General features: G+C 40.0%; 1 protein-coding gene across 2 annotated transcripts in view; it reads right to left on the minus strand.

Moving 5' to 3' along the window:
- Positions 1–267: 267 nt before the first annotated feature.
- Positions 268–24,505, minus strand: part of SOGA3 (SOGA family member 3) — a 475,986-nt gene continuing 451,748 nt past the window's right edge. For both annotated transcript variants that reach the window (XM_044064129.1, XM_044064121.1), the window contains exons 6-7: positions 2,990–3,289; positions 268–1,045 (exon numbers count right to left, since the gene is read on the minus strand). In XM_044064129.1, coding sequence (XP_043920064.1) covers positions 3,179–3,289 — 111 coding nt within the window. In that variant the 3' untranslated portion in view covers positions 268–1,045; positions 2,990–3,178. The remainder of the gene's footprint in view (positions 1,046–2,989; positions 3,290–24,505) is intronic.

Consider the following 24,505-nt stretch of genomic DNA (forward strand, 5'->3'; position numbering starts at 1 on the left):
TGCATTAACTACATATGAAAGCTTCATTTGTCATGCATCCTGTGTAAAATAACTATATAGTCCAGGCAAACTAACTGCTGCAGGTGAACAAATAAAAATGCACAGCTAATAAATGCTTCTACTATTTTTTGTTGTTATACAAGAACATTCATAACCATGTGGCTCAATACTGAGTTAACAGATAAAACAAATAATTAGAAAAATATATATCTTTCTTGAAAAATGTATCCTGACAGTAGCAGCACACAAATAAACACGATGTAGATGTCACTTACAGAGCTTATTTATTAGTTAATTCACATATTCATCCATTATTTACATGTTTGCTAATTTCTTTTTTCTCATGTTTTCTCACCCAACATTAAATTAGTTGTTTACTTGTTCTACATGAAATCCTTTATGCATGGTCTGCTTGAAATGATTAAATGCCCATACACAATCATAAACAATATTGTAGCAAAACTTACAGATAGAATATTAATCTAAACTGATTAACTGCAGCATTTAGTTCAGTAGTTATCATACAGTACACTCTTGGGCATCAAGTAGAGAAGACTAACAACATTAAATACGTAAGAATAAATCTGTACAATGAACATTGCATTATAATCAATATAATGGTTTTACACTTATTAAAATGACAACATTCACATGTTATGAATTTAAATTTGGGGAAATATAGCATAGCTTTAGTTTCAAGTGCTTTTTCCAGCAATTATGGTGATTCCAAATAATTATTATATCTTAAAAACAAGCAGATTTAAAATAGTTTCTCAAACACAAAATATGGAAAAACACAGTAGTAAATGTGAGAAAAAACGAACATCCGCTGGGTATATGATCAGATCCAAAATACCAAATTCTGTTTTACTTAATTCAGGTACTCCAAATTCCTGAGTTCTAATGGTATTTATTTCAAAAAAATGAAAATATAGTGAGCAGATGTAACCTTTGTTGTAAAGAAGAATATGACAACAATAAGAATGACAGGAAGTGGCAACTTATTCTTTCTTTAGTGCTGGATTTATCTGGGTTCAAGTCAGAGCTGGAAAGAAAGGAAGTTAAAATAAATGTACATCCAGTGTTTTGCCATGATACAAACATAGATGTGATGCTGACATGATTAAACAATCAGTAATACTCCATTGTATTTTAGACTACTTCTGGTCACCACATGCTGTGTGACCAGGGTAAAGTCTATAACAAATCCATCCATCCAAGGAATGATAATTACACACAAAAAACAAACAAATTTAAAATTATCATACATGGGTCTTCTACATAGTTGCAACATATAGTCCAATGAATGGTTACTATAGGATAGATTTTTTTTAACAACAATTAAGCCACTCAAAGGCATTTTTGAGTGTTCAGGTATGACACACTCAGATCAGCCTTATGGCTGAAAGGGGAACAAGTAAAGAGCTACCGCTAGAAGCAGGAATCTGATCCACTAACTGTGCTTTTTGCAAAAAAAGGTATACATTTTTTTCGTAAAGTTTTAAACATAACAGTCAGACAAACAAAAAAAAGCCTTGATTCAGTGACTGATTTCATTTTTCTTAAGTTCCCTGTTGCAGTTAGAGAGTTAACGCAAAATCGTTTATAGTACAATGCAGATGGTTCTTTTCTGTCGAGGCAAACTCTTCCTACTCACACCAAACTGTCTTCTGTAACCTGTTGACTGATGCAAGCAATTCACTCTGAGGTTGCTGCATCATGGGTAAAAGGGGATCTTCCCTTGTAATAACTTTCATTTAAAAGAGTGCATTTCTGTACTCCATGACAAATTATGCACTCCGTGACACATTACAAAGAGGACTGTGATGCAAGGAGTGTCATGATTATGCTCCAATATCGGGAAAAATAAACCTGTTAAGCACTCCTCTAGCTCAAGAACTAATCGTAACTGCACTTAGGGGCATATAACAATTGCTACACACATCCCCTAACCACTGTTACATCCAGGTATTATGCCAGGAACTTTCCTTGCCTCTCAACCGCCCCCGAGTATTTTTCTGTGTCACTAAGAATTACAGTTAATCAAAAATGCCAAAAATACAGTTTCACCCTTCTGGTTACTCAGAAAATACATACTAATCCAAAACCCATTGTTCCAGTAACTTTTTTAAGTGAATTAGAGCATTATTACAAAAAAAAAACTGTCCCTGATTTTCTTCCTTTCTGTCTGCTTCCCCCTAATTCTTAAGGAAATAAGGTGATAGGTCTGGCTGGTAAAACACTTTGCACATTTTTTTTCTATAACTAGTAGTATCTACTAAACTACAGTTAACAACATGTGGGTACACTGTATGCCATCTGAGGTAGGACTATGGTGCTGCACTCTCCCTTTTCACTATAACATGTAGGAGATTGATTATAGTTCTCTCTTACAACAGACGGAGCTGCATAACACCCATGATGGAAGTTATCACAGATGGTTAATGAAGTAAATCAGCCACTAAGAGAAGCAGAAAAAATATTTTTCACTACTAAAAGCCTTAGCCCCTAAGTTAAGATTCTGCTGTTGCAAACACAATGTCAGTAATATTCTCTTTTATATTTTTTAAAATATACCCTGCCACCCAATGGTGTAAATCTTGCCTCTAGATGCTTGTCACAGCTGAAGTGACACCCCAACCCCATGAGCAAAAAATGGGAAAGGGGTTGAGGATGGATAAATACCCTATCACAGCACCTCAGGTGCACTGTGCTAAAAATTCAGCACCACTGCATTAAATCCTAGCAAGCTGTATTATCGTACAAAAACAGGGAATGGGTCAGTTAATGTTTTAATCTGTCAAGCTTGTCAAATCACTGTGAGAACATCTGTTAATGAAAACATATGGTTTCAATTTTCCTGGCTATTCATATTCTTCACAGTGTCAGTTATCCTCATTTTGGTCAGACTAAAAGGTTAAGGTACAATGAACACAGGATTTGGTGATGTCTGAACAAGGGTATGGGTGATCCAACAAAAATGACATACCTTCTATAACATGTAGGCTCCGTCTATGTGGTCACATGCAGCAGTCTTCAGCATTTGTCAGCATAATGTCAGATAGTGGATAATATGCAAACTACGATAAATTCTGTACATCTTGTAACCTTGGTGAGTGGTTAAAACAAACAAAATGAAACTGAAAACAACACTAAACTGAGGAGCAAATGAAATGGTTCAGAGTACAAAGAACAGTGTGAAAAGAAAGACAAGTTTAAATATGGTGGTGTAGGAAAGGGATGAAAATAACACGAGAATGAGAATAAGTAAAATGATAGGCTGAAACATCTGGAGAGATGAACACAAAAGACAAAAAAGTTATTAATAATAAGTAGCAATTGTAGAAATACTTTTGAGTTAAAAAGTCAGTAACTAAACAGTTGGAAAAATCTGCATTTCTCATTTTGTTCACTTACTTTGACAGCATCTGCAAAATAGTACTTGGATGTTGAAAAGAGACAAACAATCACTGTGGCAAACTTCAGTAACTTATCAAAAATTAATGGGATGCATTTCAACAGTAAACAAGAAATACAAAACTCAACTTGCAGGGACTACTGATTTGTTTTTACAGTGTGTGCATTCAGACAGTACTTTCTGAAACATTATTTTATAGGTAGTATTTCCATTTCCATGGCATCTGTGTTAGCCCATTATATATCAAACTTGTGTATGTCAATGTATAGCATCAATCGCTATGCCATTGTATTGTAGCAGTTCATCTGGACTGTTCTTTTTTCTAATTTGCTAATGCATTACTTTCCTTTACTGCTGACTTCACTGATTAACACAATGTTACTCACAGCTATTGTCCTTAGTATTTTTAGGCCACTTCCCTGTTTTGGGCATCTGTTTGATTTATTCTAGATCATGTAAGACGTAAAATCTTTTTTTTTGCATCCAGGAAAAAAACAATGGTAGCCAATAATTTGAATAACGGTCCAAGTAAGGAATTCCTGATATCCCATCTTTGGCTGAAAGCAGATCCATTGAGGGTCATCATTGTAATAGGGGAACCCCCCCCCCCCGAGTACCGTAACTTCAGAGGGGCATATAGTATGTAGGGGGTATGTAGGTGGAACTGATACTTTGCCCTGCACAAAATTGTTTGAACACAGGTCTGATTTTTAAAGATTTTTTTTTCATTCAGAAAGGCAACCTTTTTTTCTTGTGTCACTCAACTGTCTTAAACCCTACCCAGATGACTGGGTGGTATGGAATGATAAATGCAAATGACAGGGTGATCTGGAATGATAAATACAAATGACAGGGTGATAGGGAGTGACAAATGCAAATGACCACGGGATCTGGAATGCCAAGTATATCTGTACTACATGGTACAGCAGACTGTATACCAACTCTAACCTGCAGCGTACAGTTCAGGCAGGTTGTTAGTCTCCCCTGCCTAAACATATATTACAGGTAATAAGGATTTTGAATGTGACAAGTGTATGACAGCTCTTTCTGTGAGTTCCAACACTGGAATGTCATTTCGCTGAAAACTACTTCCATCACTCAATGACTTAGCCATTTTCCCCACTGTGGAGCAATTATGGCTCTGATAAATATTAGACTGAGGGTGTGGAAGCTTAATATTGGGATCATACCTCCTAACCGTCCCAAATAACTTGGTTTTTACTGAGTTTTGGGGTCCAAATACTGGAGTGCCACAATTTCCGAGTGGCACCCCTCCATTTCTGACTTTTCCCAGCTTTAGTTTTTATTACATTTTTAATTTTCCCTCCGTATTTTATGTTGAGCTGATGTCATCGTGTGCACGATGACGTCAGCTCCATCATGGCTATCAGCCTGTCGGAATTGAGCTTAAAGGCTCCAAGGGCACATCTCCGGTGATCTGCATCTGTGAGTGTGAGCGGTTTATTTAAACGAATGCTCTGCCGGTTCGTTAAGTAAGTGTTTTTATGTGGTCAGAAACAGAGTAGTAATAATGCTCTGCCGAGTCATTTTGCCCTGTAATCGTGCATAATCTGCATTGTGTTTTCCTACTTTTCCCTTATTCCTCTATTGTAAGTTCATATTTGAATAACAGGGAAAGAACAGTGAGAAATACTTTGCACACTTTATAATATTATTTCCCCCTATGACCTATGTGCTGTTTACCTGAAAGTACTCCGGTGAGCGGGAAATACAACCTAACTATATTATCTAGTCATTCCTTGGATAACTGATTGTAATTGTTTTCTGGCTTCATGCCTTCATCAAACTAGCGCGCTTTGGAAGGAAGGAATGGAATTTCGCAAGTCAGAAAGTATTATTTCTGGCAGATTTGGAAGTGTTTTCTGGCTTCATCAAATGAGTGTGCTTTGGAAGGAAGGAATAGGATTTCGCAGGTCAGAAAGAATTATTTCTAAATTCTGGCAGATTTTATTTTTTGTGTGTGTGTGTGTGTGTGTGTGTGTGTGTGTGTGTGTGTGTGTGTGTGTGTGTGTGTGTGTGTGTGTGCATGTGTGTGTGTGTGTGTGTGTGTGAAAAACATCATGGAAAATGAAGACTAAATGAAGCAACAATGACCTATAATGGAAAAGAGCTCAAGAGCTAAAAATCTTTGTTTCATTACACTGTCTATTTTATAGGATATTACTGGTGTTATGTGTTTAACACAGAGATGATAGCTGGCAATACATTTGTGTTCATTAAATTGGTATATAAACTAAATGGGCATACCAGTTTTCCCCTTTCTAGTTCATTACATGATATGTGAATTACTTAAGTAGTGCCCATATACTAGATCTATGGTCTTCAAATGATACTAACACTGAGCTAAAAGGTAAGTGCTATAAAGATTTATTAACTGTGCTACAGAAAATTAAATTAGCTGAATTAAGCTATTACAGCTTTATGCAAGTTTTAAGCTATGTATCCTTATGGAATATGGCAAAGCATTAAAGTATTTTAATGGTAATCATTTTAGATAATTAAAATAATATTTTCAGGTGTTATACTGGACCATGTAAAAATGAGTTTATTCTAAATATACTGGGTTGCTAGTTATCAAAAATGCATCTTCCTTACATGCAATCTGGTATGTAACTTAAAATAAATTTATTTAAAAGTACCTATCTATAGCTCCATGCAAAATGATTTGCTTTTTTTCTGTTTACAAAGGAGTTGTTAACAAATACTGGGTATGTACACAATCTGTGTGTGCTTTTTTTCTGTTTTTTTTTTCTGTTTATAAAGAGTTAACAAATACCAGGAACGTATTGTGTGTGTGAGTGTGTGTGTGAGTGAGATACACCTGGTGGCTACAGGTACTCAGGCTCAAATCCTGTACCTTTGCTACAGGGTAAAAAGAGCCTAAAATCCCTAGCCACCACCACTTGTGAGTTTGGCCTGTTTTTTTGGCCTGTTTTTTTGTGCTAAGAGGTTGAGAGCTGTGCTGAGAAATGAAAATGTGTCCCTGGTTTTTGATCCTTTGCACCCCCCCCCCCCGGAAAAAAAAATGAAATTGAAAATAAGTGCGAGAAGCTGTGCAAGATGCCTATGGCTTACACTACTGTTCTATTTATAGTGTGGGTGTGGAAGTACTTAAGTTATGATGGAAATGTTCTGAATTGGGCAGTTTTGTCATTATTGGTTCATGCATTTTGTTTCATTGCCTGCAGTACAGCCTACTGGAAAAATGTTCAAACAAATTTAAAATGCGCTCTAACAAGTGTGTTGTATTATACAGGGTCATAAGGTCAAGGAATATAATTTAATAAAGTCAGGAAGGTGTATCAAAGAAAAGAACACATGTATATTTCTTGTTTTGTGTGCAAGGAGCCAATTATTTGAAAACAGCCCAAAGGTAATCTTTATCCACCACTGGCCAGATGCATTTTCTTTGGATGTGGTGTGGGTTTCAATGCTGTTTCAATGAATGCGAGTTTCAACGGCAGATTAGTTTTAATGCCAAGTCTATTTTCATTGTGAGACAGTATTGCTTTGTTTACCAGATGTCTATTATTGTTGTGCATTGTTGTGCTGTAAAATATAAAGATAAAATCCAAATCATTGTAGAAGTAAAGCAGTATGCACACATTAGTGTTTATGGTAAATGGGGTGAAATAGCCGGGTAATGGGACATTGGAATGGCTGCAGGCTGGCAGGGGGACTCTGGTGTCATATTTTGGCGGTCTGTTCTTCAGTTTGTGTTTGAAAGTTGGTATCCCACAATTCCATTGGAGTGGGTGGGGTTACGTAATTATGTATGCAAATTAGATGTTAATCAGTGTACAGATTTGTACCTATTTTTCATGGGCCCTGTCCAGATTTTTTATGTTTCCAGGTTGAGAGGTATGATTGGGACTCTCTGAAATTGCATTTGCTGAGTTGACATAAACCTTAAGGCCAGATACCAAGGCAAGCAGTCACCAATCACATCTGATCCAAATCTCTTAAACATATACAGTTGCAATTATTAGGCCTGTTGAATATTTGTAAACTGCTCTAATTTCCTTCTGGATTAGAAAATGAACTTAGTATTGTTCTGACAAACTTCAGATGTTCTAGTATAGGCTACGTGGTTGACACATTCCCACATTTCCTTTCTGCTTTGGAGGACACATTTTCCATTACTGTTTTAGGTTCTGATTACAGCTACTGAGATTAAATAAATGAAGCATATCGAAGAGCCAATACACTGGAGTGTGAGGTTGGCATACTGGTTAAGGTGTTTACCTTACAGACACAAGGTGCAGAGTTTGATTCTCACATGAAGTAATTGGCCAAGCTTACAATGGCCCACAAGGGCAGTTAGCCTAGTACTAATCTATAAACCAATAAACTGCTCTAGCATGCCATAATTGGAAGTAAACCAGAATACCCAAAATGACATCACTGTAGCTACTGATGGCGCTATTAAACATTCATCTATTATCTGTGTAACATTCTTAAATGAAATGATGTACTTGTCATGCACCTTCTATATTTGATAAGTATTTCATAACTGTTCCTAGTTCCTTTTAGTTTAGGCAAAGTACCTAGGCTTCTTCAACTACTTATAAAAACTCCAGACACCAGTATAGAGGATCCTGTCCTTAGCTCACCTGTATCATCAAAGGACAAGTGTCCCTTATCTAAACTGCTGTCAAAACTTTAACAGAGTGCTAAAGATAGACTGCTTAGCATTAGTCTGCATTTTCCAGATGGCATCTACTGTGTTTTGGTAGTTTCCTTTTGTTTCATATGGATGACAGTCAGACATTTCTGTACAGAGTAACAGTCCTACAACCTATTTGTTCACACCTGGAAAACCTAATTAGTTAGCTCCTTGACATGGAAAGCAAGAGCTGGCATTATGGAATGACAGATAGCACAGTCTTGATAACACCATGCGTGATCATAAATTTTAACTGGGGATATGGTCTACTTAATGTGGGGGACACTGTTAATTTCTCTACAGTACTGAGTGCTGTGAATGAGCTTTTTGAAGGGCTTTCTTGGCTGTAAGAATCTATGAACCTATAAAGGTGGGAGCCAACTCTGCACATTAAGATTTATTTCGGCTCACCAAAGGCAATTTCAGTGATGATGTTATTGATGTGGTGGATTTGGTTTAAGTCTCTAGAGAGGAGATTGCTTTACTACTGGTTCTGTTTAGGTGAAGGATTTCAAAGAGTGCTGGGTCATTCCTATCATGCAAAGCTAATTCATGATATCATGAGATCACCCCCTCAGGTGTCTCTATGACATCAAGTAGAGGGGCAGGGCTTTTATTCTAATAGAGTCGCTAATGATAGTGAGGTCTGAGATCTTTTAGCTGTGGAAATGTTGAGGTCTTTTAAACTATTTTAGGTCCTTAGAGAGGTACATTCTGAAGAGTTCCATATAATCAATGCTGGACCTAATAAGGGATGAATAAAGTGGAATTGTAACTTCTTTGGACATTGTTGATGTAATGTAAAGGATAAGTTTTGCAAGACAGAGCAATTTTTAACCACCACAAACACATGATCATCAAAGTAGAGTATGTTATCAACATACATACCCCTGATGACTACATGAAATTTAAGAGGAATGCTAACTATATGGTAACCAGTAGTGATACTATATGTACCAAAGGAAACTATGCTGCATGTCTTGATTTTGAGGGTATGTCCACTATTTATATTTATTTGGTTCAGGCCTCAAAGGAGAGTCTGAATATTATAATGGGATTTGATAACTGCTCCTTGTTTTCAACAATGAGGAAATAAGGTTAACCATAGTCTCTTAATACTGATATTATAGTATCAGATAAATATATACCAAAGAAAAATAGGCCCAGCACACAGCCCTGTGGGATACTACTGTTGATGTTTTACTGTCTAGCCCAAATACTCCTGACCTATTCTGTGAGCTATGTGTGGGTTAATGTTGAGTTAGGAGAGACTGTCAATAACCCCAGCATAGAGAATAGTATCACAGGCCTTAGCAAGGTCTAGATAAGAAGTATAGACTGCATGTCCTGGATCTATGGCCTCAGTAATTCTTTCAAAAAACTCAATAAGAAGTGTGGTTTAACCTCAGCTGATGAAGCCCATATTCTCCCACCTGGCCCCTCCAGTGCCTATATCATTAGTTGAACACAGGTTACTTGAGTGTTAGTCAGGACTTTATCTCTGTAAGCCATGTCACTGGGGTTAGTTGGTTATGCTCTAGATCAAGTTTTTAATGGCAGTCTAAAACTTCCACATGGTATTTTTAGTAATAGCAACTTTCACGTGGAGCTTGACAGTACTTCTCATTCTTTGATGTTGTTGTAAGGGTCAAAATGCCTTCTGCTTTGACCTTTGCAGTTTCTTCCAGATCATCCTGACATAAGTCCTGAGAGGATTTAGTGAGGTAAAAATCTCTTTTTGTGTTTCTGGGATGGCTGCAAAACAAGCCTCAGTGGAAATACTCAGGCGTACACTAGCAGTTCCTTCACCCACTCAAGAGAAGCCTGCACTGAAGTATTCAACCATTAAGAACAGTCCTAAGACTTTGCCTTACCAAACAACGAAACATAAGGAATGATAAAACTGAAAACGGTGTTTTTGGCATTCTTGCAAGCAGTCATTTCTATGAATTATCTGCCCTCAGCTCTGAGATGTATTGGGAGAACTAAAGAAAGAGATTTAAGAGATAAAGAAACTGTCCACTGTGACAAGAAAGCCAATGGATGAGAAAAATAATAAAATGATCTTCAATACACAGTTAGGAAACTGGAGAATAAAAACTGAAGACCTAGAAGAGCAGTCATGGAAAATGTTATTATAATTTTCAGGCTGGCTGAGAATGAGGAACGACAACATCCACTACCTTTTGTGCAGAAACATCTAACAATTACTCTAGGACCTTCAGAACAACTGAGGCTGTGCTTTACCCAAGAGTTCCACCATAACCAATTCTTAATCAAATTTCTAGGCTTCAGAGACAGCCAAGATGTCCGAACAACAGTGAGTAACTACATAGCTTCTATCAGCAGCAAATCATTGCTGCTCAATCAGAATAAAGAAAGCAGAATAGAATTGTTAGATGCTAAATGAGACATCCAGCTAACTTACTAGTACTTTGGCAAGATGAGTGGCATCCATTCCATGGTTCTAACAATGAACAGCACAGACTCAATCTACTTATACTTAATGTGTTCAAGTAAGACTTTCGTCTTCTTTACTTTCCATCTAAGACTTTCGTTTTCATTACACTCCAGCTGACAAAGGTGCTAGCTTGGTTTATTTTACTTTTTGCCTGCTTGCTTGTTTATTTATTTATATCTATTTATTTATTTCCATTTTTCAACCGCAGATTTTGGAATTCTTAGCAATTACCCATTCAGGGCTATCACATTCTAGTGGGACTATCTTGTTGCTGAACAGAGGAATGTTAGCTCTTTTTTAAATATATGCCATTTTAAATACATTTCTGACATAGTGGGATATTTTTAATGCATCTTATGGCATTCTATATGCAGCTTTGTTTTATTTTTCCTTCTTTATTTCCCCTTTTACCCTGGGTATCTATTAGACAGCTGGCAAACACTGGTTATGGATATGAAAAACTTGAGTTTGTTGAACTTTTTTGTGCAGCTGTTGCCATGCATTTGAAAGGTCTTGGATATGCATGGTGAAGACAGTATCCTTATTAATTTATTTTAATTTATTTACTTATTTGCACTTTGTTGACTGTTTTAGTCTCAATAGACCAGTGGTCAGTATTCAGGGGAGACCCGAGGTGGTGTTCACACTAAGGGAAATTTGGCCAGGACACCAGAGAACTTCCCCTACTCTTGGTAGTCGGGGGAAAGCTTTGTGTGCTACAAGTCCTGACTTCCTATTTCCTGTCCAGGCATGGAGGCAGCCAGAAGGAACAGGGAGAAAACATGTTTGATTCTGCTTTTGCTGAAAATTGAGTGAAAGGATGGGAGGATGACAAGTACACACACAGTTAAGGTGCAATTTCCCTTAAGAGCACACAGAGACCACAGTCTAGGGCTGGTTTCACCCTCTTTCTCCACATCCCCAGTAAGACTCCCCACTGACACAGCTATAGAGTTGAGTCCTTAGCCAGGGCTCCAAGCCAAGTCCTCCAACACTCTCTCTGTCCAACCAGTGCTTCGTATCCCTGCCTAAGTATCTGACACACACACTGTTGGTGATTTGTTTCACACAAACACACACACGCACACACACACACACACACACACACACACACACACACACACACGCTTGGAAAAGTCTGGCACAGGTTTGCTAGCTATGCCCCCTTCTGCCTAGACTGTAAGGTAGTTATCACTGCCACCAGAACCCCTTACCAGCTACTTTAAGGCCCTTAACAAAGGGTGTCCAATCCTACTGTGTAATGTTAATATTAATCCAAATGATAGTCTGACCAAGAGCAAGGCTATTAGGAGTGGCCTGCACAGTGGTACCAAATAAATATGCAAGTACTCTCAGAGCTTAAATATGTTTCACAAATATTAGCCATAAAGATGGGTTTAAATATATTTAATAATAAATAATAAAGAACAAGAAAATACTCAGTAAATCATCACAGTAACTTCAGAGCTCAAAATCACAGGAAATATTTAAAACAACATTGCAGGACAGTCTCAAATAAATACAGAAAACATCTAAACTAATCTTTACTATGTTCCTAACTGAATCTAAGAGAAGTTACTGTACTCTAGTTAACTTACTTACAGAACAACAAGCAGGCCGAAGTAGTGAGTGGATGTTTCCAGGTCAAAGACAAAATACAAAATGCCCCCCTCAATCTCTCTCTCTCTCCCTCTCAGAGTTCTTAAATTAATATCAAATATTACTGCTGGGATACTTGCAGCATGACATTACTTTTTGGTCACTTGGCTATCTCAGGCTCAAAAACAACCATTGCTAGAAACTGCCAGCATTAGCATCTCCCTGTAAAAAATACATAGTGCTCAGATCTTTGCAGCTGCTATAAGACATAAAACAATGAAACACTTGCAAAACTGAGCTAATCGGAAGAAGTCAGAAGAAGGGCTCTGAGCTAACAAATCTGAGATATTTAACATTATGTATCCTGTTTTTTGCTTATTTCTGAGTTACTTATGACACTTTTATTTTACTCACTGTGTGTGAGGTATTAAGTAGAATTTTCTACAACTGTTAAGCATCTGGTTGGGTTTGTTTGTTCTGATTTTTGTTTGCCATCCTCTCTCCCTCCAGGTATCCTGTTTTTATACTTGGTGGCTTTGCAGTTGCCCACCCCTACTGTAAATTGATCTCGGACACTCCTCCCAGTCTAGTGTCATTACCTCATTCTACCTATTCCAGGGAGAACATTTGAGAAGGCCAACCCAGTTAGCTTCTGCTCCTCATTTCCCCTTTCCACTTTACAAAAAAAAAAAAAAAAATTCTAAGCTTGTTTCATGCCTTTCCTATAAGTTGTCTAGTCCAGATACAGATTTACTGTATCCAGGACTGTTTGTAAGCTTCTGAGCCCCAAGCCTTTCTGTGTTGGAGGGAAGCCTTCTAGTTTAATTTTGTTTCTTAGAACTAGCCAGTTTTCTAGTTTCAGAACACAAATCTGTTTCTTTGAGCTCAGCACTTGTTCAGAACTCATTGTAAGCACTAAACAAGCTACAAATTACTACAGCACTCAACTTTCCTCACTTGTCTAGAGAAAAAACAGTTTTAGTACTTAATAAATAAGCACTTATCCAGGCATATCTAAGTGTCAGCTCCCGGTGTTTTCTCCTGTCTATCTGATGAATCTGGGTATCTTGGGGGCAATGCAGCAATTGCCTCATGTACACAGACAACCCGCTTCTCCGACCATCCAACACTACAACCTGTGAGAGATGCATTTATATAACCAAACTGGAAGCAAAGCTCGCTTCACCCAAGACTGGACTAGACAGTCAAGAGGAGAAGGTAAACACTTGCACCACACCACACTCACCACATAGTCCCACAAAACCTACAGCACCAAAACACACACATAGAAACACAGAACACACACACCAACATTCGTGGAGGCTCTCAAAATAAATCTACCCAAGCGACAGGGACCTCCTGCAGAAACGCAAGCAACCTTCTCCCCCCAACACAACCCGAATGACACATAGCCCACAAACTCAGTGTGCCACTCAACCACAGCCCACAAGGCATAACAACATACCTAACACTCTAGTCATAGGTGACTCTATAGTCAGGCACACTGATGTTCCACTCACCAGGCTAAACAAGGAGAAAGGCACTGTCAGGTGCTAGGATCCGCCACATAACACATGCAGTTAGGTCACTCCAGAGCAAGTACAAATATGACTCTGTCATTGTCCATGTTGGTGTGAATGCCCTGAGATGTACCTCCCTGGACTACATGAAAAGAGACATGGAGGAGCTTTCTGATCTTGTAGCCCAGGCAGGTATGACCCTAGCCCTGAGTAGCATCCTGCCATCACCCAGAATGATACCACAGTACAAGGACAAAATGATTGACTTCAACAATTGGCTAAGCTTCTGGTGTCATTCTAAGGGGATCCAGTATCTGTCTGCTTGGGATGACATGATCGACAAACCACGATGCTTTGCCAGAGATAACCTGCACCTGTCGCCCTTGGGATTCAAGATACTGGCTAAGGCTCTTGCCACCCCTATAGTGCCTTTTTTAGGCAAGATTCAAATGACAAATTCACCACTGTAACAGGTACAAGCAAGCAAAATCTGAGGGTAATGCTACTCAGTGCTAGAAGTCTAAACCTCAAAATGAACTCACTCGAGGTACTCCTTAAAATGGAGAACATCGACATCTGTGCAGTGACAGAGACCTGGTTCAAGGCTCCACAGAGCACCCCTGCATTACCAGGTTATAATTCATACCACACCTTTCGGCCACCTAACTTGGACCGAAGCACTAAAGGCAGAGGCGTGTCCATATCCATTAAGGATATCCACACCTCCAGGCTAGTTGCTCAGCATAATGCATATGAGATTATCCAAGTGCAACTAATTCTGGGCAAAACCACAATGCAAATTGTAGCTTGCTACAGATCCCCTACCATGCCCCAGGATTCCCACTCCTCATTTCTTGATACACTGGAAAATATTAGGGTACAACCTAACACCCTAATAATGGTCGATTTCAACTACCCCACCATTAACTGGGAAAACTACTCTTGTACCAACTCTTGTGCTCAACGTTTTCTGGAATTCATAAATTCCAATGCCTTGGATCAGCTTATCCACACCCCCACCAAGGGCAGCAATATCTTAGACCTAGTCATTACCAACATGGGCAACCAGTGTTCCACACCAGAGGTCAATTCCTCGTTGGTCAGATCCGAGCACAAGCAAATCACCCTAGACATCCACATCCCAGCCCCACCCCCCATTAGGGAAACTACCGTAAAAAATTTCTCCAAAGCCAACTTCACGCTTCTTAAGACAGAAGTGGCAAACTTCACAACACCCATGCTGATGGACAATAGAGATATGACTGCTGAATCCTATACAATTGCACTTTATAAGCACTTACACGAGTGCATGGATCATGCAATCCCTAACAAAACCAAGATGCTATCCTCCAAAAAAAGGAAGCCAGTCTGGTGGTCCCCTGCTATAAACAAACTCTACAACAGAAGAAAGAAACTGTTGCAAAAAAAGAGTAAAATCCCATGATTGGAGGAACTCCGTGGTCAGCTTCAGTAAGAAGCTGAGATCCCTCATAAAATCCTCCAAAGCTAGTTACGAAAACAAAACTGCCACTGATTATAAAGACAACCACAAAGCATTCTATAGCTATGTCAAGAATCTCAATGGCAACAATCAGATCTGCTCTGAGTTACAGCACAATGGCACTAAATATACAGAACCAACTGATATTGCCAACATCCTGGCAGATAGTTTCAGTGCTAACTTTACCCCTCTCTCATCCCCTAAAAGGCCCATAATATACCGGAAGAATGCACAGTACCTGTAATCATGGCTGCACAGGTAAAAAACACAATCTCCAAAGCCAAGAACACAGCATCATGGGACCTGACAACATCCCAGGCTGCGTTCTACATGAACTACAGAACGAACTGGCACCCCACCTAAGTATCATGCTCAATCATAACCTCACCTCAGGCTTTGTGCCCACTGAATGGTGCACAGCAACAGTTAATGCACTCCACAAAGGGGGAGCCACCATGGACTCCGGGAACTACCACCCCATTAGCCTGACCAGCCTGATCTGCAAGGCTATGGAGCGTATCATCATGGAACTTATAAACAATGACATTGGTAATCTCCAAACTCTGGACCCTACCCAGTTCGGGTTTGTAAAAGGCAGACCATGTCTCCTAAACCTGACAGACTTCTTTGAAGCGGTCACCAAAGCTGTAGATGAGGGTAAGGTGGTACACACAGCCTATCTAGATCTCGCCAAGGCTTTCAACACCATCCCACACTCTGGAATTATAGACAAACTCACTAAACTACATATAAATCCCTATGTCACAAGATGGGTTGCCAACTAGCCCACTGACCGAACCCACACTGTGAAAGTAGCAGACTCTAAATCCAACTTCAGACCAGTGACAAGTGGAGTACCACAGGGTTCAGTCCTAGGTCCTCTCCTGTTTGGTATCTACTTCTCTGAAGTACAGGCTAACACAGAAGGTCTTTGGCTAATAAAGTTCGCAGATGACTGCAAACTAGGAGCCATAATCAAATCTCCTGACGATGTGGACATCCTACAAAAGGGCCTCACTGAGACAGATGCCTGGTGTCAAAGCCATGGCCTCAAGCTCAATGCCAAAAAGTGCATTGTTATCCCTTTTGGTAAAAACTCTGTACCTATGAACTACCACATAGGCGGTAGTCTACTTAACATCAAAAGTGTGATAAGAGACCTTGGGACACAGATGGAATGTAGTCTCTCCTTTGATAATCACATTGCCACAGTAGTCAGGAAATCCTTCTACGTGGTACACCTCATCACAAAAGGTTTCTTATCCAGGAAAAAAGAGGTCATTGTTCCCCTCTACTCATCACTCATTAGACCCATTATAGAGTACAATGCCCCTTTTGGTATGTACCTCACAAGACATCTACAACAACTGGAAAGGCCACAGAAATACCTCACAACGTTGATTACTGGCCTCAAACAGATGCCCTACGCAGACCATCTCAAAAAAAGTACAGTTGTGTACCTACCATAAATGTAGATGTTCGAGTGTATTCACTGTTGCAGTCATTACACTTGGGGTATCCCACCGGCAGGCGGACCCACAGCCGGCCCGAGTTCCAAAGTCCCGGTCTGGCGTTGGTTGCTGTCACCTCTTCCCTGACGTCAGTGCATCAGGGGTATAAAAGATGCAACCGATGTCATTTTCTTCAGATTTTCTTGCCCCAGATGTCAGGTGCCCCCAGATAGGAAGGCTGGAAAAATAAAATTATGCCAAAAAACAAGCATATATTATTATAAACATTTCCTTCATCTACAAGCAAATACACCACATAGGTTGCATAGAATTGAGAAGTACAGAAAAGTCCCAGCAATGAAAAGGGGGATGGAGGGTGGGTAACCTGGACTGCAACAGTGAGTACACTCGAACATCTAAATTTATGGTAGGTACACAGCTGTACTATGTTCATCATGTTTCACTGTTGCAGTCATTACACTTGGGTAGAATCCCAAAGCTGAGGTTGGGCGGCTGGGTCTAAATTGTATTTGGAGAGGCTACCAGGCCCTGCAGAACTGCAGTGGCAAAGCCTGCTCTGGATTTGGAGTAGAGAGGTAAGTGGTAGTGCTTGGTGAAAGTGTGCACTGAGCTCCAGGTTGCAGCTTCTAAAATGTCTTTGGTTGGTACTCCTCTGAGAAAAGCTGCTGAAGTGACTGCTGCTCTGGTAGAATGTGGCCTAATGCCCTTAGGCACTGATTTGCTATGTTGTGCATAACAGAAGCGGATGCAGTGTCCTATCCATTTTGAAATTGTCTGCTTTGTAATAGGCTTTCCTTGTGATCCTGCAGCATAAGCTACAAACAGTTACTCAGTTTTTCTGAAAGCTTTTGTTTTGTCCAAGTAGAGTAGTGTCTGTGTATATCCAAAGCATGCAGAAGTCTTTCCCCTTTATTCTGGGGATTTGGGAAGAAGGTTGGTAAATGAATGGTTTGGTTCAAGGCCACATTGGAGACCACTTTTGGCATGACTGTTGGGTTTGTCCTAAGAGAAACCCTGTCTTGATGAAAAATGATGAAAGGTACCACAGCCATTAATGCCTGTAACTCTGAGACTCTTCTTGCTTAAGTTATTGCTAGGAGCAGAGCAGTTTTCCATGATAAGAATTTTAGATCAGCTGTGCTGGCTGGTTCAAAAGGAGGCAGTGTGAGGTTTTCTAAAACAAACTTGAGATCCCAAGTTGGTACTGGTGCTCTCCTTGGGGTCTTATATTTTTTGCCCCTCTGAGGTACTGTCGTAGTAGAGGATGTGAAAAAATTGGAGGTTCCGTATTGTAATGAGCTGAAATGGCAGAGGCATGGATTTTAATTGATGAGAAAGATAGGCCTTTGTCCAGCATCTCGGTTAGGTATTGTAAAATCTGAGGTATATTACGGACAAGTGGGTCGTGCCCTTGTGCCTGGTTCCAAGCACAGAATTTCTTCCATTTTTCTGCATAAGATTTACTAGTGCTGGGCCTCCTGGCTTCTAAAATGACATCCATAACAGCTTTAGAGAGAGGAGCAGTCTGAGTGGCTACATTATCTGCCATGCTGCCAGATTTAAGGTTCTGAGTTGACTGTGCAGAATCTGATTGTCCTGTTGAGTCAGTAGATGAGGAATTTGAGGTAAAAGCCAAGTTGGACCTTGAGACAAGCTCTTTAGGATTGGGTACCAGTGCTGGCGTGGCCAGTCTGGGGCAATCAGGATCATTTTTGGCCTTTCTTGTCTGACTTTTAGGAGCACCTTGGTAATAAGAGGCATCGGAGGGAAGGCATAGACTGTCAGGCCTTTCCAGCTGAATGATAGAGCATCTACTTTCCATGCTTGAGAGTGATAAATTCTTGTGCAGAATTTCTGTATTTGGTAATTGTGAGGGGAGGCAAATAGATCTATGTCTGGGCGTCCCCACTTCCTCGTTATCATGTTGAATACTTGTGGATTTAGTTTCAATTCGTGAGGATCCATGAGATTTCTGTTTAGTTCGTTTGCCAGTGTATTTTTTGTTCCTGGCAGGAATTGTGCCTGAAAATGTACTTGATAGGTCAGTGCTGTGTTCCACAAAGTCACGGCTTGTCTGCATAGGGGGTAGGAATGTGTGCCCCCTTGCTTGATTATGTACCACATAACAGTGGTATTGTCTGTCTTTATTAAATAGTTGCCCTGGATGCAGAAGGTCCTTGAAGGCTGTCAGGGCATTCTGTACAGCTTGCATCTCTTTTTGATTGATGTGAAGATGCATTTGTTCCTTGGCCCACGTGCCCTGATTACAGTTTCCTGCCATATGTGCCCCCCAGGCATAATCCGATGCATCCGTTGTTATTGTCTGCCTGGCAGTGGGTAAGGTGAAAGGCTGTCCCTTGTTGTGGTGACAGGCCTGGGACCACCATCGAAACTCCTGTTGTAGGCAGGGAATTGAAGTTATGATTGTCTCTAGGCTGTGACAATGCTGAGTCCAAACACTTTTCAGGTACCATTGTAGTTTCCTCATATGCAGTTTTGCATATGGAATTAGTAGAATGCAGGATGCAGTGAAACCCAGGGCCTGCAGAATTTTTCTTGAAGGGAGCTGGGTTTTTGTTGCCATCATTTGAAAGTAATGAGTTAGTTGTCTTTGTTTGTCTGGTGTGAGATAAGTCATCTGGGCAGTTGTATTTAAGTTTGCACCCAGGAATATTATCTCTTGAGAGGGTACTAGTTTTGATTTCTTTTCGTTTACTGTGTACCCTAGGCAAATTAGTAATATTTTTACAAATGCCAAATGCTTTAGAAGAATGTCCTTGCTCTCTGCTTGAATAAGGCAGTCATCCAAGTAGGGATATATTTGAATTCCTTTTTGCTGCAAAATGCAATTACTGGTGCCAGGCATTTTGTGAAGACCCTGGGCACAGTAGATAAGCCAAAGGGCAGTGCAGAGAATTGGTAATGCATTGAGCCTGCTATGAATCTGAGGTATCTTCTGCATGATTGTCTGATAGGGACATGCAGGTATGCCTCCTTGTGGTCCAAGGTGACTAGCCAAGCCTTCTTGCCCAGCATGGGCAGAAGTTGCTGTGTTAACATTTTGAATCTTGGAACATCCAGGAAAGTATTTAGAATTGACAGGTCCAGTATTGGTCTCCAGGCTTTGTCCTTTCTCGGTACTAAGAAAAGTCTTGAGTAAAATCCTTGTCCCTGTTCTTGCTGAGGAACTCTTTGAATAGCTTCCATGTCCATAAGAGCAGCAATCTGTTTTTGTGCCTCTGCCCATTGGTTTTGTGGCAGGTTTGGCATACCTTTTGATTTTGGAAACGTGTGAAAGTGGAACCTGTAACCCTGAGAAACAATATTCAGTACCCATTTGTCCTGGGTGATTACGTGCCAATTTTTTGAGAAAAGTGATAGCTTTCCCCCTAGGGGTGCTGCCAAAGGGTAAGCACTTGGCATCTGTAGTGGGAAATCATTGAGAATGTTTCCTATAAGGCTATGATTTGTCTTCTCCTCCTTTGGGGGCTGAAGCACCCCATTGTTTAGGTCTGTAGAAGCCTTGGGGCTGAGATCTGCCTCTTGGGTGTCTGTATCTGCCTCTTTGTAGTCTGTCTGACACTGGAAAGGACCAATTTTTTGAAGGCCTGTTTCTGCTAAATCTAGGTGGTTGAACCTGTAAGAAATCCTTCACTGTCTGCATTGGATTTTGCTTTATCCTCCATTTTCTTTAACACCTCTTCTGCCTTAACACCAAACAAAGTATCATGCTGTAGAGGAGCATCCAATAATTTTACTTTAACATGGTCAGGTAAACTTTGTTCTTTCAACCAAGCATGCATTCGAATAACAGAGCCTGTAACTGTGGCTCTACAAGAAGCCTCTAATGAATCAAAACCACATTGCAGAGTATGCTTTCCCACTTGTTCAACTGCATGCAATAAATCCTGCATTTCCTTACTGTCAGGACTTTCTGAATTTGAAACCATTTTTTGTTTTAATAATGACATGAGGTACTGTTGATATTAAAGCATGTGAAACTGACAGTTTAAAGCTCTTACAGCTAAAGTAGCAGAAGTGTAAACTTTTTTCCTCCATCTGTCGAGAGCTCTGGAATCCCTATCCGAGGGGACAGGATTTTTAGCAGTGGAAGTCTTAACCCCTTTAGGACCCTGGGAAATTGTTTCTGGGTCTGCAGCGGGGTTTTTGTAAAGAAATTTATGAGAGTCAGGGACCCTGTAGTACCTGTCTGGCTTGACTGGTGCAGGGGGTAAAGAATCAGGAGACAGACTGGATTCAGAGAAAACATCATCAACAATATCAAGTACAGGGGGGATAGCCAGGTGCCTGTGCTGTGGCAATAAAAGGAAGTCTCTGAGCCTTTTCTTGGATTCTGAGTAATCCTGGTTCTCCCAGTGGAAATGCTCCCTCATGGTGTGTAGGGTTTCCCCAAAGGAATAATCCTCAGGCGGAGAGGTTGAAGGTATAGACTCTTCTGCATCAGAATCCTCATAGGGAGGGAGAGAATATCCCTGATCAGAAGAGGAATCAGAGGAAATAGAAACCTGGTCAGAGGAATCATAGTCAGTGTCTTGCCTAGGCCTTTTGTCAGGAGGGGGATGGGAACCCCTGATTAAAGTAATTAGGTCTTTGGCCATTTTAAGCATCTGTTTCTTTGGCATGGATGACTGTTCAGGAGAATGCTGTACTTGTTTCCTTGTCTTTAATGGAGTCTTTGACTTTGCCTTGGCTGCTGTAGTGGCCTTACTTGTAAGCTGTGATGGTCTGAAAACACCCTCAGAAGCCGATGCCTGCTCAGCGGCACCGGACCCATCTGAGGGAGTATTTTCCGTAGGCCCAATACCTTGAGTTTCCACAGGCCTCGGTGTCTCCACGTGGCTGTCGGTTGCGGCCTGTGGCCCTGAGGTAGCAGGTGTCAGGGGCTGCGAAAGCACCTCACTGAGAACCGGCGACTGGCCTAGAAGAGGCTTCGTCGTCGGTTTTGGACCTCGGATGCCTGTCCTTTTCTTTATCTTTGCATTTTTTTATAAATTCCGTTCATTGGTTGTTCCAACGGCATTATGTAATTAAACCTTCGGCCAAAATAATGTAAAGCAAAATCAAACCAACGTTTAATAGTGCGTTTATTGAATCTAGCACAAAACCGACAACTGGTAACGTTGTGGTCAGGGCCTAGGCAAGGAATACAGTAGCAGTGAAAGTCCTTATGAGGTATTTGCTTCCCACAGAAATACATTTATTAACTTTTACTGACATCAGTATGGAGCAAGAAAATGTTTCCAAAACGGGGTACTTAGCTTTATTGAAGACTTCAGATCTGAAACTCAATTTGAAAATCTCAGGAGTCGGCCGACTGGCACTTGCGAACTGCTTTTGCTTCGGGCACTGCGCGGCGAGAAAGACTGAAGAAAATGGTGTCAGTTGCATCTTTTATACCCCTGGCGCACTGACATCAGGGAAGAGGCGACAGCAACTGAAGCCGGACCGGGACTTTGGAACTCGGGCTGGCTGCGGGTCTGCCTGCCGGTGGGATAACCCAAGTGTAATGACTGCAACAGTGAAACACGATGAACATCTCCAGTTTTACTCTGTCGCATATCGTCTACTCAGAGGTGATCTCTGCCTAACATACAAAGCTATGTCAAACTCAGAGCTGTTGGACATGCACCATGTAAAGAAACCCCAATCCCTCCGAGCTACATGATCTAGGGACCTAAACCTTATCACCACAATAAACAGAACATGCTGGAGGGATAGATTCCTATCTCAGAGACTTCCCATACTCTGGAACAAACGACCTATCTATATCAAACAAAGCTCCTCATTAAAAAAATCTTGATGATTGGATGGGAGATAGGAAATTCACCCCAGGGATCACTTCTGTGGCTCTGCTTGACAGGGGCACGGGAAAATAATTTTCTTGGGTGGCAAAAGCCAGGGTACCGTTTGCCTTGGCTTATATAGGCCCTAGGGTCAATAGCATAGTACCTACCTATGAACAATGCAGAAGGCTCCCTAATTTTAGACATCCTGTCTCCTTGCTGCACTGAAACTAACTTTTATAGCACATTTATAAAACAATTTAATTTCAACTATTTTCTTGAAGTTTTGCAAGTTAACCCTCTATGTTCTAGTTCCCACTTTTAAAACATATATATTTACACAGGTACAATAGTTTATATACATTTTTGTTCTTTCCCAGTAGGGTACACTGAGGACACATCCTTAAGCTCAGTACTTTACACACACACACACACACACACACACACACACACACACACACACACACACACACACACACACACACACACACACACACACTTCTGTACCAGCAGCTTGAGATACTGACAACATGCAGTTCTAATATAGTGGTAACACAAGCAATTGCATCCTGCTAATATTCACAAATGACATACAACAATTTACAAAATTCCAGACAGCTGTGCTGGCAGTATCTCCTTCTGTCACACTTCTATATAAATCATATTAATATTCACAAATGAACAGTCAAAAATGAGCAAACAAACTTGTAAAAATGTGTAGAAACAGGCAACCTGATGTCCAGATAGTCAATACTAACCACAGGAAACAAAGTCCAAGTTTCTTCTTTAACGTAAAAGTATTTTATTTTTCAAAAAGACAACGTTTTAGCGTGACCCTGTCACAGCTTCCTCAGAAGAAGACAAGTAAAACAGCTAAACTGGTCTGTTCAAATACTCAGTTAACAGGAAGTGACAAATAATTGCACTTCCTGCACTAATTTGACTCAATAAAAATAATGAATAAAATCATGAATAATCATAAAACTCCATTGAATTATCTATAAATATTGTATGATAAAAGACAACATAAAATGTTCTTACTAGTGCATTTACATTAACATTGTAAAAATTATGCATTAAACCCACAAAATAATGTACATATAGGCATTACCTAAAGTAGCTCCTTAGTTTAAGAACACATGAAATGTTACAGTTCTCATTGAGGCCATCTAGCCTAAATGCATCTAAATTCAACTGCCATAAAGTTCGACACACTCAAGAACTATCTGAAAGGGCCTCCCTATCGGTTAAAGGTACTTGATCAATACCCATAAAACAAAAGAGTGGTCAGGGTTACTGCTAACATGTTTTGCTAAGGCATTCTCTAAAGAGGTTTTTATGGCATAAAGGTGCTGGTATATTCTCTCTTTTAGTTTCGATTGGTTTTCCTATGTAAAAGGAAGGGCAGGAATTACACAAAGCAATGTACACCACTGACTTTGAATCACAAGTAATCCTCTGCTTGATGTTGTATTTTTTATTCCTAACTATAAAGGAATTTCCAGTTCTCATCACTTTACACATGTTGCAGCATCCACATTTAAATGAACCTCTAGGTCTTATGTGACCATAAGTGTTAGAAGTATGCTGTAAAAGTTCTTTCAAATTATTACTTCTCCTGTAAATTACATAGGGGCGCTGATCTAACTTGTCAATCAAGTTAACGGAATTAATAACTAGTGGCCAGTTTTTTAAGATAATGGCCCAAATTCCTGTTGAATTCAAGTTAAATTGGGTTATAAAACTTAAAGAAAAGTTTCTCTGCTGATTTAGTAAGGAATTTTGGTGTGCTAATTCATTATCATTAGTAGACCTACCTACATTAGATTGATCAAGTAGTGGTTTATACAACCCTTTTGTTCTTTTAGTGTCAACTTCATTTAAAAGCCCTTCTAAATTCTTTCCTGCACTACACTAGTCTACATCCACCTAGGCAGAAAAAATCTATTGTCAAAGGACAACTGGTACGTGCAGGCAGGATGTGTAGCACTTACAGCGATTTTAAAGCTGAGTGCCAATTTTTGAAAGGTATGTTTATAAACC

Source organism: Protopterus annectens, chromosome 1.part0 (assembly GCF_019279795.1).
Source record: "Protopterus annectens isolate FY-2018-M chromosome 1.part0, PAN1.0, whole genome shotgun sequence".
NCBI classification, from domain to species: domain Eukaryota; kingdom Metazoa; phylum Chordata; order Ceratodontiformes; family Protopteridae; genus Protopterus; species Protopterus annectens.